This window comes from Peromyscus eremicus, unplaced genomic scaffold, assembly GCF_949786415.1.
Source record: "Peromyscus eremicus unplaced genomic scaffold, PerEre_H2_v1 PerEre#2#unplaced_70, whole genome shotgun sequence".
Taxonomy (NCBI): Eukaryota; Metazoa; Chordata; class Mammalia; order Rodentia; family Cricetidae; genus Peromyscus; species Peromyscus eremicus.
The window spans coordinates 252612-268352 of NW_026734311.1; the positions used below are offsets into that span (position 1 = coordinate 252612).

At 40.3% G+C, this 15741-nt stretch overlaps 1 protein-coding gene and 1 pseudogene across 7 annotated transcripts in view; one reads left to right on the forward strand and one right to left on the reverse strand.

The window, feature by feature from the left end:
- The window catches only part of LOC131901291 (uncharacterized), a 36436-nt gene that overhangs the window by 1278 nt on the left and 19417 nt on the right, over nt 1-15741 (forward strand). For 2 of the 7 annotated variants that reach the window (XR_009376463.1, XM_059252498.1), the window contains one exon: nt 14201-14733. Coding sequence is in view for 3 of the 7 variants with exons in the window: in XM_059252498.1 (XP_059108481.1) it covers nt 14201-14482 (282 nt within the window). In the remaining 4 variants the exon portion in view is untranslated. Of the gene's footprint in view, nt 1-2; nt 1530-1618; nt 1712-14200; nt 14734-15741 lie in introns of those variants that run through there. The other 5 variants (XR_009376461.1, XR_009376460.1, XM_059252497.1 and 2 more) reach the window with 4 other exon arrangements.
- On the reverse strand, nt 10213-11264 carry LOC131901290 (14-3-3 protein epsilon-like; annotated as a pseudogene).

Below are 15741 nucleotides of genomic sequence, written 5' to 3' on the forward strand. Positions count from 1 at the left end.
GACGGGAAGTTTGGGGAAGAGTTTCTGTGTAAAAACCACAAGGCGGTGCTTAGGGCTGGTGGTGGGACTTGAGGGCCTATGAGGTTAGGGGGCTCTGAGAACTGCAGAGAGCAGGAAGAGAATGAATGTGAGGTCCAAGGGAGCTGATGGTTGGGATGCTTGGCCCATTGCAACTGGGCAACTTTCTCCATAAACTGGCCAAGAACGATGGTCCTCCTAAACCTTACCTAAGCTGGTTTATAAGAAAAAGACTTCATACTGAGAGGTAAAGAGGAGCCAGGGAGTCTAGGGATGACTTTGTCCTGACACTAAAAGGTACAGGTGGGAGAATAATAGACTTCTGCCTCCATCTATAGAGCAGTAATAAACAATGCCTGCCAATGCTGGGAGTTAGGCTGTTAGAACAGAGAGCTCTATAATGCTTCCTAAGGGGACTAACTATTCTGAAGCAAGAATGAGAAGACTCAAATGCAAGGACCCTATTAAAATGTAGATCTTGCTGGCAAGCAATCAAGAGAAGATTAGTCACAATAGTGCTGGTAGCAAGTGAAAACAATGGATAGTTCCTCTTTACAAACAAGAGCATCAAGCAGCTGAGAAAACCCCTCTTGATTTTAGGAGAAAACCTCAAAGACCGTCCCTGCCTTAGAAAGCATCTGATTGAATTTCACTCTGGGGCTCCTGGTTTCAGAGTCAGCACTCAGACCATGACAGAAAAGACTAGGTAGAACGGTATGGTGGGAGAAGATGTGACAGATGTGTTCCAGGCTTAAAATATCAGAAAGCAGAAAGGGGTCCAGAATCTGCGTAGGCTCTATCCTTCAAAACCCACCTCTAGTGATCTATATCCACCAGCTAGGAGACCCTGTCTTCCAAATATTCCACAGCCTCCCAAACAGCAGTACTATATGGGAACCAAGTTCTTAAACATATGAACCTGTCGGAAGCAACTTACATCCAAGTCGCAGCATTCACATTTATTTATATCAGTGTGGATGCATACATATTTATTCTATACTTTGTGTTATCATTCAATATGTCTATATTCATTTTATTGTGTATATTGCTGCAATTTCATAGAGACTTTTTTTTCTTCCTTTGGCATACCTCCATCCTTGTAGGTGTGTGTGTTGGGGGGAGTCAATATTTTGGAGAATAGTATGTCAATGTTTGGCATGGTATGGTGTTGTCACACCATTTCTAAAGTGGCATTCTTATTTTGCATTTCTATTAGAAATGGTTGTGTGTCCCTGTTGCTATGTGTCTTAACAAGCAACTGACACAATATTTTAAAAAAGATGACCATTTCTTTTCATTTTTGTGTCCTAGTACTGGAATTCAAGACCAGACGCTTGTATATGCCAGATATACTGTCTGATTTTTGGTTTTGTTTGTCAAGTTGGGAAGAAGGAACATTTGTTTAAGAACTGCCTTTATTAGCTAGCCTTTGGGCATGTGTGTGGGACATCTTCTTGACTGCTGATTGATAGAGGAAAGGTCTAGCCCACTGTGAGTGGTCCCTTGCTTAGGTAGGTGGACATAGGCTATATAAGAAAGGTAGCATAGTAAGGCAGAGCAGAAGCCAGCAGGCAACATTCATTCATATTCTCTGCTTCAGATTCGGCCTCCAGATTTCTGTCCTCAAATTCCTGCCTTGACTTCCTTCCACAGTGGACTGTCACCTGTAAGCCAAATAAACCCTTTCCCAGAATTGTTTTGGTCTGTGCTTTGTCACAGCAGTAGAGAAACAAGCTACCACACCAGGGAACCATTTTGCCACTGTTCTCCAGGCTCTGCATTGGCATTTTGTTTTCTTGTTATACATTTTATTCTTTAAGACAATATTTAAATTCATACTTTGATCATGATTTCCCCATCCCACAAGTCCTTCCAAATCCTCTACCCTTCCCTACCCATCCAACTTTAAATTCTTTCTCAAAACAAACAAACAAACAAACAAACAAACAAATAAATAAACAAAAACCAATTCTTAGAAAGTATGTAGTTATACTTGGTTTCAATTTTATGGCTTTATTTTGAGAAGATACTAATTTTAGATTGCCACTTTTTCTAACATACTGTATTTTATCATCATTATTTCCACAAGTATCTTATTTTTAAACTTTTGTTTCAGTAGAGCTAAAGCTTATCAGAAATTTGCTCTTATTTATAAATCCCTTTAATTTGTTAAATGAGTCCTCTTTACGTACTTTAAGAAGGAATTGCGTTTTAGTGAGAGACAGAAAGTGAGTGGATTAGGATGGGATGGAGGTTGGGAGAAAAATGGGAGAAGAAGAGGGTGGGGAAATCTTAATCAGGATATATTATATGAAAAAATGGTTTCAATAAAATAAAGGACGAAAAAAAGGAAAAAAAAAAGACAACATACACAGATGGGCTGAAACACTGAAGAGGTGATGTTCCTAAAATGAATCCTAATCACTTTATCGTCTGTCTCCAGTACTGTATGGATTCTTAAAAATGGATTGTAGTTGTAAGTTGGCCTTTCCCAGTGGATCCTTCAACATTTAACTACTTCAGAGAAGAAAACAGAGGTACTTGTCTGAAACTGAAGGTCCCTTAGGAAGCTTGAGTTCAAAGTGATTGCTACTGTGATGGCACTGACATGTGGAACTGCAGATAGGGAAACTTCCCTCGCTCCTCCCTTCCTGCTCTTGCCCCCTCACCTGGCCTTTCTGTCCTCATGATGTATCCCAGAATGTTACAGAGCAGCAAGGCAGCGCTACAGCAGCCCAGATTGGGAGGTCAAGTCTCCTATCCTCCAAGTCTATGTGTCAAATAATCTTCTGCTCAAGTAGGTTTCTGTGTCTGTTTGTTCTTTTGGGGATGCTTTCCCCTTTGTTTGTTGGTCCTATTCTGATGTGTTAGTTGTTTTATTTTAGTTTTTTATATTTCATTTTATTATTATCCCCTAGATGTCTGTTTTCTAATGAGAGACAAAAAGTGGGTGGATTGAATGAGAAAGAGGTGGGAAGAAACTGGGAGGATTATGTAGACGAATTTCTAAGGGGTCTTATTAAAAAAGAACAGGGAGCCAAATATAGGGGTGAAAGCCTCAGGGATCAGAGAAATAGTGAGAGCCACCAACCACCTTACCTCACTAGCTCTGTAGCTTCCAAAATGCCATGACTTCCTGTCTACCCAGGCTTTTATTGCCCTGCTCTTCTGCCCTCTCATTGACTCTTAGCCCAGCTAGCTCACTTGCTTGTTACTGCCTACGTGTACAGACCTCCAGGGTCTCTATGGTTGGTACTGGAATTAAAGATGTGAGCTACCACGCTTGTATCTGTTCCCTAGCGTGACCTTGAACACACAGAGACCCTGCCTGCCAAGTGATCGGATTAAGGGCGTGTGCTACCACTGCCTGACTTTTGTGTTTACTTAAAACGGCTTGCTATTTCCTGTGATCTCCAGGCAAACTTTATTAACATGCAAATAAAATATCACCACATTTCAGCACAAATAAAATATCACGACAGGATTAGAGGGAGGAGAAACATTAATCAGGATATATTATGTGAGAAAAAGATCCAATTTCAATAAATGGGAAATATATACATATATTTATGGGGAAAAAGAAGGATATTCTTTGGATTCATGTATATCTAAAAATATTTGGCTTTCTATTTAAGCAACACTTGCAACATATTGTGTTTTAAAGATTGCCTTGTTCATTCATGATTAGTGCTTCTAGATGAAGATTTGAGGTTAATATGATCTTCTACATGTATGATTTTGGTCGGTTTCAATATATATCTTTTTGTGCCTTGTAAATCAATACATTTATTGTTCAATATCATTTTTCATAGCATGCCATGTGTTTTTTGATCAAGTGTTTTAAAACATCAAATAAATCATATATGCTTTGATCCAATTTGATATTCGGTTCAAATAATCAAACATGTTGAAACTAAGGAAACTGTCTAACACAGATTTGAGTAATTTTTGTTCCATTTTGCCCTGTCCCTTTTTCTGGAAAATCAATATGTATTGGATCTCCTATTTCTGTCTTACAACATTAAGTTCCTATGTCTTTTATATTTTTCTTTCATTTTTATACTGCTTTTCTCCAACCAATCTCCCCTTTCTCCTTCTCTCTTTCTATAATCCAATCTACCTCTCATGATCTTAGTTATGTCTTTTCTCCTTAATGCTATCTTCGTTAATATCTGTTTCTGTTTGTTTGTCTCCTTTTCATTTTTTCCTGAGCTCTCTGATATCATTTCAAAATTTTCTATTGTTTTAACATTTCTTGGGCAATTTAATTTTGTTCTGAGTGTGTGTGTGTGTGTGTGTGTGTGTGTGTGTGTGTGTGTGTATGTGTGCAATTTATGTCAATGCATTTTTCCCATGAACTTTTAAAAATTATTAGCAATGTGTTTGGTCATTATTTGACTTTATTGCAGTGCAATTTGTTTCTTTGTGTAGGTCCTATCCATCATGCTATTTATTTTCCCCTTTCTTGCCTTTGTTTCCACTTGTAGCATATGTGCATATGCATTGGTTCCCTTTAAATTCTTTAGAGTAGCTCTTCCTAGACCAGTTATCTGTGTGAATACACAGGCTACAGAGGCCAGGATAGAGCTCTAAGCCAGCAGAATTCTCTGGACTCAGAGTGAAGACCTATAGAGTACCAGCCTTTTGTGTCAGGGTGTGTGCTTAACTGCCTTCTAGTACATAGCATCTTTCTTCTCTTTCTTGTCTATTTCTTGTCTTTCTATATTGAAGAGACTGGAAAGTTGGAAGAGCTGCTGCAAGCCGCAAAAATACATGAAGAAGGATTTCAGCTGATTATGACAAGCTAATACCTGGAAGAAGCCAAGGGCCTTCCAGAGGTCAAGCTGAGGCTCAAGGAGTCTTGGTGATACTGGCTTTTGATTGTAAGCCATTTCCTGCTATGAATTTCTCGTGTGCTATTGTAGCTTTTCCATCATTCTTTGGGCACAATTTCCCCTCTATTAAAGGGATATTTAGATAACCTTCTGGGCAGTAACAGCCAGGATTCCTAATTTCAGGCCTTTCTGTAATTATTATCATAAGCAGCATCTGGCCAGGACCATCCCCAGATGGATGAAAATATCTTATCCTAGATACCTCTGTACTCTTTAAGAACAGAATTAAGCATCTAGACTATCGGTTTGAGAAGGCCTGGCAGATGTGCTAATTAAGTTTAACCTTCTCCTTTCCAAAATCTTACCTCTAGTTTTAGATCCACCCTTAAGAATTAACTCAGAACTAAAGGGTTCCAACTTACAGGTACATCTAGCTGTGATGAAAGTTGCCTAGTCAAGTTGCCTAGCGACCGAGCATACTTGCCAGAAACTGTGGGAGCAGAGATATCTTGGAGAGATAAGAGTCAAAGGGATAAAAGGGCAGTTTTATTTTCAGAGAAGGACTAGATTTAAAAGAGAAAAGAGAATGGAAGAACTAGATGGGTAAGAACTGGAGAGGAACAAATTGAGATGGGAAAGAACTGGATTGAAGGGCTAGAAGAGAGTAATAGAGGAACAAGATGGAAGATGAGGAAGAGCCAGATGGGGAAGAACAAGATGAGGAGGAATAAGATGAGAAAGGAGGAGATGGGAGAGGAGCTGAAATGGGGAAGAACTAGATGGATGAGGACCTAGATGGGGTGGAACTAAGATGAGAGAATTAAGAGAGAGCTTAGAGGTTAGCAGGTAAATGTAGAGAGAAATCAGGCAAGAAAGGAGCTAGGCATGAGAGCAGAACTGAAGCTGTGTAGACAGAATTTTATCCCAGAGGAATAAGGTAGACAGACAAAAGAGCTCGATGTACTTAGATTCTTGGCCCCAAAATAATTCTCGCCATTCATAGCTTCTCTTATGGGCCCCTGGGAAGACGATTATTAAGGCTGGTCCTTAGTAATATTCAAGAAAAAGCATTTCCAATCTCGTTGACATTTTGTTAATAAGACAGGAGACATACAAAGTAAACAGAAAGCAGAAGTATTTAATTTTTCTTAGTATTGACTGAAATGTTTAGCTTTTAGAGGGGCAACATTCAAATTCTCACATGACTATTCTACTTCAGTGAATCAGCCATTGAAACAACTCTCTCCCTCTCTCACTCACTCTCTTCAGGAATACTGTCATCTGCTTTAAGCTTTCCATCTCTTTAGAAATTCTCTCTTCACTATTTCATAATCTCAGCTACTCTCTGATATTTATTAAACTTAGGAAGTCTTCACTGGATATGTTGCATACTCTAGACTTGTTATGGACAAGGTGTAGTTAGCAATCTATTTGTCCTTTTGTCTATGCTTGTTCTCTGGAGCCAGAGATATCTATATATTTTCTCTTGTTGCAGGATATTTGATCACACTGTGACACTCTTAGACTATGTTAATAGTGTTAACGTTGAATGAGGGGGTGGAACCAGTGGCTAACTGACTGGAATTAGCCATAGAGAAGCCAGGAGTACAGATAGGGAAGTTGGACAGGAAGGAGGAGGGACGGACTTGGAACTCAAGAGCTCTCTTTGACCTGGGACATGTAGATAGGTGTACTGGGTGGGTCTCTGGTAAGAAAGAGAAGGTCAGCTGGTCACTCCTCCTGTGCTTCTTTGATCCATAAGGTTTTGACCCAATATCTGATCCTCGAGTTTTCATTGGTAATGGACCCATTTAGCAAAACACAACATTCTCTTATCATTTCAAGATTTTTTGTGCTTATGGTAATACATTTTTTATAATCATTTATTCCTTCAACAAAATATTGTAAGTACTCACTATGTGTTCTACTATCTTTAAAATGTTGAGGTTATTTAAATCATCTTAATTTTCCAGAAAGTATATACTTTTCCCTATTTGCCTGGTCTTTACTCGTATGTTTAAACATTTTGTTTTCATTAAGCTATATTTAACTACAGTTTATGTTTCATATCTAATAATTCTAATGTATAATGATCCACTAGCCTAAATTTTCTATTGTCTTTTTCAGTCTTGTTTCCTAAATTAGATAAGAATTTTTGTATATATAACATTATCATTTCTCAGAAAAAATTGAATGGAATGTTTGAGAGCTGAGAGAAAGGACATTCCTCTAAATGATTTTAGTTTTCTTCCATGAGTCTGGAATCTATATGAATTAAATTCTTGGTTTGAGGTTTTGTGGCACAATTAAGTTAGTGTGAATTAGACTTACTCATATGTACCTCTTTGTGGTTATGAATTCTGAGGCTTTATTTTTGTACTCACTAAAAAGGTTGATACTAGCAAATTTACCTGTAGTTCTCCAGGCTTCTCTCTTGGGGTTGGATTGTCCATGAGGGTTTACTTCTTAGTTTGCCTTATGCTGGAGTAAATTTTCCTGTCCTAGTCTTATGGGGGATCTTCTGTTGGGCTTTGAAGCCCTTGAATTTCCCCATGATTCTGAGAGTTAACTCAATCTCACCCAATTCTCTTGGAAGCAAGTCAGTTGAAGTTCTCAGAGATTTTACCATCATTCATTGCTTAGCCTAAATATTCTTTTGTTTTGTCAGTAAGCAGGTATCGGTGGAGACTTTAGGTTATTTTTTAGTATTTTTATGTTTTGCATTTGAAGGTTTATCCAGGTCATCTAATTCTCTATCAACACCATTGTTCTTTTTTAATCCATCAGGACACTGTTGGTTTTAGACTGCATCACCGTAAGATTCACCTTGTTTGAAGTCTCACTCTGAAATATCCACCATTAATATGTTCATCAAGAAAGATCTCATTAAAGGGAGATTGATTTAACTCATCCTGTTCTCTGACAAGAGTAATTCAATAAACACAAGTACATTAATAAGTTTTTATTTATGGGCTAAATATCAAATTACCTGACATTGTTGTTCAGCAAACAGGAGTATCATAAACTCATATTAGCAAAGTTTTTTATAGACTCAAAAGAAGACAAATATCAGATTTCAGAAGCTTTCTGGTTGTAGCGACGCCCAAGTTACTACCCATTCACCATGTCCGAGCGAGAGGCTGAGGATTAAAAAGAGAGACAAGACAGAGGGTCATTCCTCTCAGTAGAATGCCCCCTATTGAAGGAGGGAGGAAGCCTTAAATACAGACTTACAGTACAGTGGAAGAACCTGGGAGGGCAAAAGTAGGCTACAGGTGTTTTACATTCTAGCATTCCACCAATATGCAGGAATGAAACCGGCAGGGAATTAACATAGGGAGGACATCTGATCAAGGTCAGCAAGCAAGGTAACAGCTCCCCAAAAACGGGGGCCAGGGCCCAACATCTGGTTACTGTGTTCCAAATTAATTTCTGTCTTTTCTAGGTAAAACAAAACAAAACAAAACAAAAGCCCCCTATAAAAAACCCAAACCCAAAACAAAACAAAAAATAAGGTCAATGTTGGAAAAATCAGTCTGAATTCTAATCAATGAAAGTATCTGAACTCAACTCTGAACTCTGGATTCCTATTCCATTGTTTATACTACTTTGCATCTGAGGCAGTCTGTGGGAATTGCTTCATCTGCCATGTGGGTCCCAGGGATTGAACTCAGGTCATGAGGCTTGGCAGCAGGTGGGGGATTTGTAGCTTAAGTTTTTCTGCCTGGCCCACAGTCAGGGCAAATCTCTCTCACCTGCCAGTCCCACAGCCACTCAGACCCGACCAAGTAAACACAGAGACTTATATTGGTTACAAACTGTATGGCCGTGGCAGGCTTCTTGCTAACTGTTCTTAAGCTTAAATTAATCCATTTCTATAAGTCTATACCTTTCCACATGGCTCGTGGCTTACTGGCATCTTCACATGCTATTTGTCATCGTGGTGGCTGGCAGTGTCTCTCTGACTCAGCCTTCCACTTCCCAGCTTTATTCTCCTCCTTGTCCCGCCTACACTTCCTGCCTAGCCAATGGCCAATCAGTGTTTTATTTATTGACTAATTAGCAACACACTTGACAAACAGACCATCCCACAGCAGGGATTGTGTGCCCAGCTCCCACTTCCATGCTGGGATTTGGTCTGCCTTGGGCTTGCTCAGGTTTGTTTTCTTTTTCATGGTGTTGCAGTTTGTGTGAGTTCATATGTGCATCTGCCCTACTGTGTCCAGATGTTCCTTGTATTCCTCCACCACCTCAGATTATTATACTCTTTCTTTGTCCTCTTCCTCAATGATCTCTGAACTTTGTGAGGGTAGGATGAGGTACATAGGTTCCCTTTAGGGCTGAGCATTCTTCTGTCTCTTATTCTCTGCACCTTGGCCAGTTGTGGGCCACGATGTTAACCACCATTTACTGTAAATCAAAGCTCCTTAGATGAGGGATAAGAGATACATTGATCTATGGCTGTAATGATGAGTCACTTTAATACTATGTCCATTTAGCAACATCATAGTGGTAAGTTCTCCCCTAGGGCCTATGACTGCTAGCTGTATGTTCTTGGTCTGATAACTGTGCTAGTATGGGTTTCATCTTGTGGAGAGGAACTCAAATCCAATCAAAAATGGTTGGTTACACCAATACTGTTTGAGCTACTATTACACCAATGGCCATGTGTCAGGCTGATCATTGTTGTGGCTCATAGGTTTGATAGATAGGTGTGACTGATGATTACTGCTCTCCTTTGGTAGCTTGCATAGCACCTTCCTGCACATAGCCAGCAGGGATGAAACATTTAGGTCATTACCAACTTGATTCTGCCATGTTCTATGACTCAAATATGGGTATCTTCAGCAATAGGGTTAGTGAAAATAAAAGACCACATTGTTATGACATTACGATTTTTTCCTATTATATAAATTAATTTTAATTCATTTTACATTTTCAATATTTTAAATAAATATTTTATAAGCTTGTATTTTAAGGTACTTTAATTTTTTCACTAGTGAAACTTATTAGAATATTATGATTTTTTGCTATTATATAAATTAATTTTAAAAATTCGTTTTACATTTGCCTCTATCGTGCGATTAATCTTTCTTAGATGCATCACCTAGAAGTCTAATGGCTTTCAAACGTCATTTCCATTTCTAATGATGATGTTGCTGCCTGTGGCTGGAGCAATACAGTAATGCTGAAACAGCCTCTATGCAGTCCTGTTAGTGTTGTAAAGAACCTAAAAGCTGGGACCAGTAAAATCCACAGAAATTCACTCTTGCCTTTAAGAACTTCTGAAACTGTTTTTTGTTTTAAAAAAGGGGGAGGGGAGAAAAAAAAGAAAAACAACAGGGGAGGAACCTAAATTCTGAGACCAAATATGAAAGTCAAATTTGCTGGTTCTCAGTGACAATGGGGAACTTCCCAGGGAAGCGGAAGGGAGGGAGGGTGGTCAGAGATGTGTTCTCTTGTTGGCTTTATTGTGTCTCACTGATTTTCACCTTCCACATACTGCAGCACTTCTTTATTCTGCTCTTCACCATCGCCCTGCATGTCTGAGGTCCAGAGCGTCAGGTTATCAGGTAGCAGCTGCATGAAAAGCGTAGAGTCCTTATAGCTTTCTTCACTCAGTGTGTCCAGTTCTGCAATGGCGTCATCAAAAGCTGCTTTTGCCAACCTACAGGCATGGTCGGGGGAATTAAGAATTTTATAGTGGAACATGGAAAAGTTGAGAGCAAGACCTAAACAAATGGGGTGCTTTGGAGGGGGTTCTGTCATGGTGATGGCACTAGTAGCTTAGTAACCCACGAGGGTGTTTTCTGCAGCCTCCTTCCTGTCGTTTCCTGTGGCAAACTCGGCCAGATACCTGTGGTAGGCCCCTTTCATTTATAATAGAAAACCTTGGACTCGCCAGTTTTAGCTGCTGGAATGAGGTGTTTGTCCAGTACATCCAGGATGTCACAACAGATTAACTTGATCTTAGTTTTAACCATTTGCTGGTACTTCCGAATCATCTTTAGTTAGTCCTCTCCTCCCTTGTTTTCTTCCTTCTCTTCAATGCTGCTCATTATTCTCCAGGTTGCTCTTCTGGCTCCAATCACATTTTATATGCAACAGATATAAGGTTTCATTCTTCAACTGTCAGCTACACGTCCATCCCTGCTGCTTTCTTCATTGATTCCATCATTTCATCATTTCGCCAGGCCTGCTCTGCCAGCTTTGCCTGGTACACCAGATCCTCCAAATCATCCATAGTGGCAGCGGCTCCAGCAGGGTATGCACAAAGGATGGAAGCAGATAACTTCAACTCTCAGCTTCTCGCTCCTAGACCGAGCAGTAAAAATGGCGGTGCTTCGTATATTTATGTCTTATTTAATTTTTAAAATTTTAGAAGTGAAAATACAATCACATCCTTTCCTTTTCTGTTTAATTTCATTCCATATCCTCTCCTCCTGGGTGCCTCTCAAATTTATGACCTCTATTCCTTAATTTTCACACACACACACACACACACACACACACACACACACACACACACGCAAATATATAAATACAGTCTTCTGAGTCTATTTAATGTTGCTTGTATATGTATATGATTTCAGAACTGACCACTTGATATTGGGAACCAGTTAAAAGGATCATCCCTGGGGAAGACTAATTCTTTAGCAGCTGTGGTTCTTTTTTTTTTCTTTGTTTACAGTTTTTTTTTTGTTTATTTTTATTTATTTATTTATTTATTTATTTTTGGTTTTTTGAGACAGGGTTTCTCTGTGTAGCTTTGCGCCTTTCCTGGAACTCACTTGGTAGCCCAGGCTGGCCTCGAACTCACAGAGATCCGCCTGCCTCTGCCTCCCGAGTGCTGGGATTAAAGGCTTGTGCCACCACTGCCCCGGCAGCCTGTGGTTCTTTGTTTAGGGGTGGAACCTTGTGAGATTTCCCGCTTTCAACTTAGCATATTGATTGGTATTGTCCCTGTTCAGTTTTTCTTTAGGCAATCATATTGTTGAAATATCGTGAAGCTTCCCTTTCATTTCTGGTTCCTACAATCTTTCCTCCTCCTCTTAATGATACTCCCTGCACCTTAGGCAAAGGAGTTGTGGAATATATATTGGGGCTAGACGCCCCACAAACACTTGTTCTCTGAATTTGAGTGGTTGTGGTTTACTGCAGTGGTCTCTCTCTGTTGCAAAGAGAAGCATTTTTGGTGAGGGGTGAGAGCGACACTTATTTGTAGTAAGTGGAATTCACTTAGGAATTGTACTGATTTAGTCAAGTGGTAGTACGGCATTCTCCTCTAGGACGCATGACCTCACTAGCCTCAGCTAGGATGCGCTCCTTCCATCAGTCTCGACATCGATGTAAAGAGAGAGCCATGCAGTTTTTGAAAACAGCAAGAGATACTGTGCCTTCAGGTTCTTCATCCAAGGTGTTAAAAAGCCCCAGCCGGCTGACTGAGACGGAACAGGCTGATGCTGCAAGCAAGTGGGCTAATGAAAATCCCAAGAAGTCAGAAGAAAATAACTTGGCTGAAATGTCCGTGTTTGAGACGGGATCCAAGGCACCGTTATGTATCAACCAGACAGAAGAACCCGAGTCCAACACAACAGCTGGCACAGAATTGTGTGAAGACAGCCAGCTTAGCAGTCACTCAAAAGCGATTGCATCAAAAATCACGGAGATTGAGAAGGTTTACCGACAAGTCTGTGAAACTTTCGGGATGGTGGTGGAAAGGCTGGTTGAAAAGGATCGTTCCTTAGAAAAATCTATATAGTTTGCAATGAAGCAGAGTTTGCATGAAATAGGTGAGCAACATGTTGAAGAACTCAAGCATTTCATTATGGAGTATGATAATTCTACTCCAGATTTTGGAGACCCTTTTTAGAAGAATTAGGGCTCGGTTCAAACCAATTTTTAAAGCTTCTAGATTTTTCCCTTTGGACTTTTGAAATCCTTACTATTTTGTGATAAAGAGAAATACTTTATGATAACTGACAACGTTGCTAAGATCAAATAAACATCTACAATAGTTTTTAAAGTCTCTTAACTAGAATGTTTTCCCTATGTGTAGAATCGTCTAATCCATCTTCATACATCTCCTCCCTTCCAAATATAATGTTCAATTAATTTTTTAATGTTTGAAAAGGCAGTTCTGGAGAGCAGCTCTCTGTACTTAACTCATGATCAATAGTCTTCCATGGTGTTCTGGTCTCCGGGGTATAATTTGTAGTTAGAGGTCATTCCAGGTTGCATCATAGGCATTGTTAGCATTTTGAGTTGAGTTTGACTTGCTGCCTGCTTTTTTCTGCTTTGTAACTTTCAGTGATGTCAAAATATGCTATCTTAAGGAAGTAGAACTTAGCTGTCTTGCAATATTTGCTTTGAGAATAATTCTTCTTCTTCTTTTTTTTTTTTTTTTTTGGTTTTTCGAGACAGGGTTTCCCTGTGTAGCTTTGCGCCTTTCCTGGAACTCACTTGGTAGCCCAGGCTGTCCTCCAACTCACAGAGATCCGCCTGCCTCTGTCTCCCGAGTGCTGGGATTAAAGGTGTGTGCCACCACTGCCCGGCTAATTCTTCTTTTGTATAGGAAAGAAGCACTTAAAAAAATCTCTAAAGGACACATTAAAACAAAACCTTCTTCTCAAGTCTTTGAACATAGTGTGTCTCTTCTATGAAGTGAGGCTCCTAACTGCTCTCTCTGAACAACATTATAGATAAGACTGATAGGAGGGGGTAACCTGAGATAAAAATGCATTTTAATTTGAAGTTTCTCAGAAACCCTTCTGGTAGTGATAAAAAATTAGACTATACAACAACCTGGAGTTTTGTTTTAGGCCTGTTGTTTATCAAAGAGGGACCTGACAAGGAGCTCATGATTGGGATAAAATGATAGGTTTCTTTGTTAATTTCCATGGTCTTAGTTCTGTAGACTTAGAGAATCTCCCTCTTCACAAGTGTTATCAAAGAAACAAGGCAGAGTAAGGCATCACACCACAGGGAATGGGCTCAAAAAAGGCAGTTCATAAGCTAGAAAACAAGGAAGACCCTAAGGGGGGCACATGAATCACCTTGGGAAGGAGAAACAGAGGATATCTACATGAGTAAACTGGGGGTGAGGGGGGAAGTGGGGGAAGGGGATGCGGAGTGAGAACATGTTCAAGCTGGGGCAGTTGGATTGGGAGAGTAATGAAAGAGATATCTCCATAGAGGGTGTCATGATGGTGTGAGGGACAAATCTGGTGCTAGGGGAATTCCCAGGAATCCACAAGAATGACCCCAGGTTAGACTACTAGCAATAGTGGAGAAGGTAGCTGAACTGGCCTACCCTGGTAATCAGATCGGTGAATATCCTGTCATAGAGCCTTCATCCAGCAACTGAAGGAAGCAGGTACAGAGATCCACAACCAAGCACCAGGCCGAGCTCCAGGAGCCAGTTGAAGAGAGGGAATAAGAATGAGGAAGATGGGGTCATGATCATGATGGGGAAATCTACAGAGACAACTGGACCAAGTTCGTGGAAACTCACGAACTTTAGACCAACAGCTGTGGAGCCCTCATGGGACTATACTACCCCCTGCATGCGGGAGAAACTTGGTCTCTTTGAGGGGCCCCTGGCAGTGGGATCTATCCCTGGTGCATGATCTGGCTTTCTGGATCCCATTACCTATGGTGGGACACCTAGCTCACCCTTGACGCATGGTGGAGGAGCTTGGTCCTGACTCAACTGAATGTACCAGGCTTTCCTGTTCCCACATGGAAGGACTAACCCTTTTGGAGGAGAGGATGGGGCATTGCGGGGGAAGGAGGAAGGAGATGCAGTAGGGATGAGAGGGGGATCTGAGGTTGGTATGTAAAATGAATTAAAAAATTAAAAAATAAGCCATTTCGTGTACCCAGGATAAGATCTGTTCCCATTGCTAGGGGATGGGATGAGGAGAACTTGGGGGAAGCGGGAGAAGGGGAGGGAGGAAGAACTGGGGTTGGTAAGTAAAATGAATACTAAAACGTATATAAAAAATTAAAATAAAAAAAGAAACATGGCAGAAGACAGCAAGGCCAGCAGAGCTCCCCTCACCTTGTAAGTGAGTCAGTGAACAAGCGAAGAGAAAATTAGGACACTCCACTCACTTCTTGATCCTTCCCTGCATAGCACTGAACCACAATATACAATTTGTGACAATAGGTACATTAAAATCACGGTTTTAATTACTTCCCAATTTTTTTATCTCCTTTTTTTGAGTCAAAGTTTTATAGTCTACTCTTAGCTAGACTGAAAACCATTGTGTAGACCAGGCTGGCCTCAGACTCACAGAGATCCCCCTGCCTCTGCCTCCTGCATGCTGGGATTAAACACATGAGCTACCATCCTCAGTATTCTGTTCGTTATGGCCAAGATGTAACAGTTGATGGTGCATACTTGTAGGCAGACTTTTTTTTTTTTCCTTTGGGCCTCCAGCTCACAATTTAAAAAATGACATGGAGACATACTATTAATTATGAAAAGCTCAGCCTATAGCTTATGCTTGTCCCACTAGCTCCTATAACTTAAATTAACCCATTTATGTCAATCTATGTTTTGCCTCATGGCTTTTTACCTCTCTTCCTTCTTGCACCTTCTGTTTCCTCTCCATGTGCCCTGGTGTCTGTCACACACCTAGATGCATCTCTCTTCCTCACTTTTTGCCCCGAAGTCCTGTCTAACCTCTTTCTGCCTAGCTATTGGCCATTCAGCTCTTTATTAAAGATATCAGAAGGCGCCTTGGCAAAGACACATCTTCACAGTGTACAAAACAATTATTCCACAATATATACTTAGCAATATTTTGCCAAGCTCTTCATTGTGGTACTTTGTTGTCACAGCTGGTTAGGTGTATTTGTTGTTTCCTTCCCTTGGCTGCTT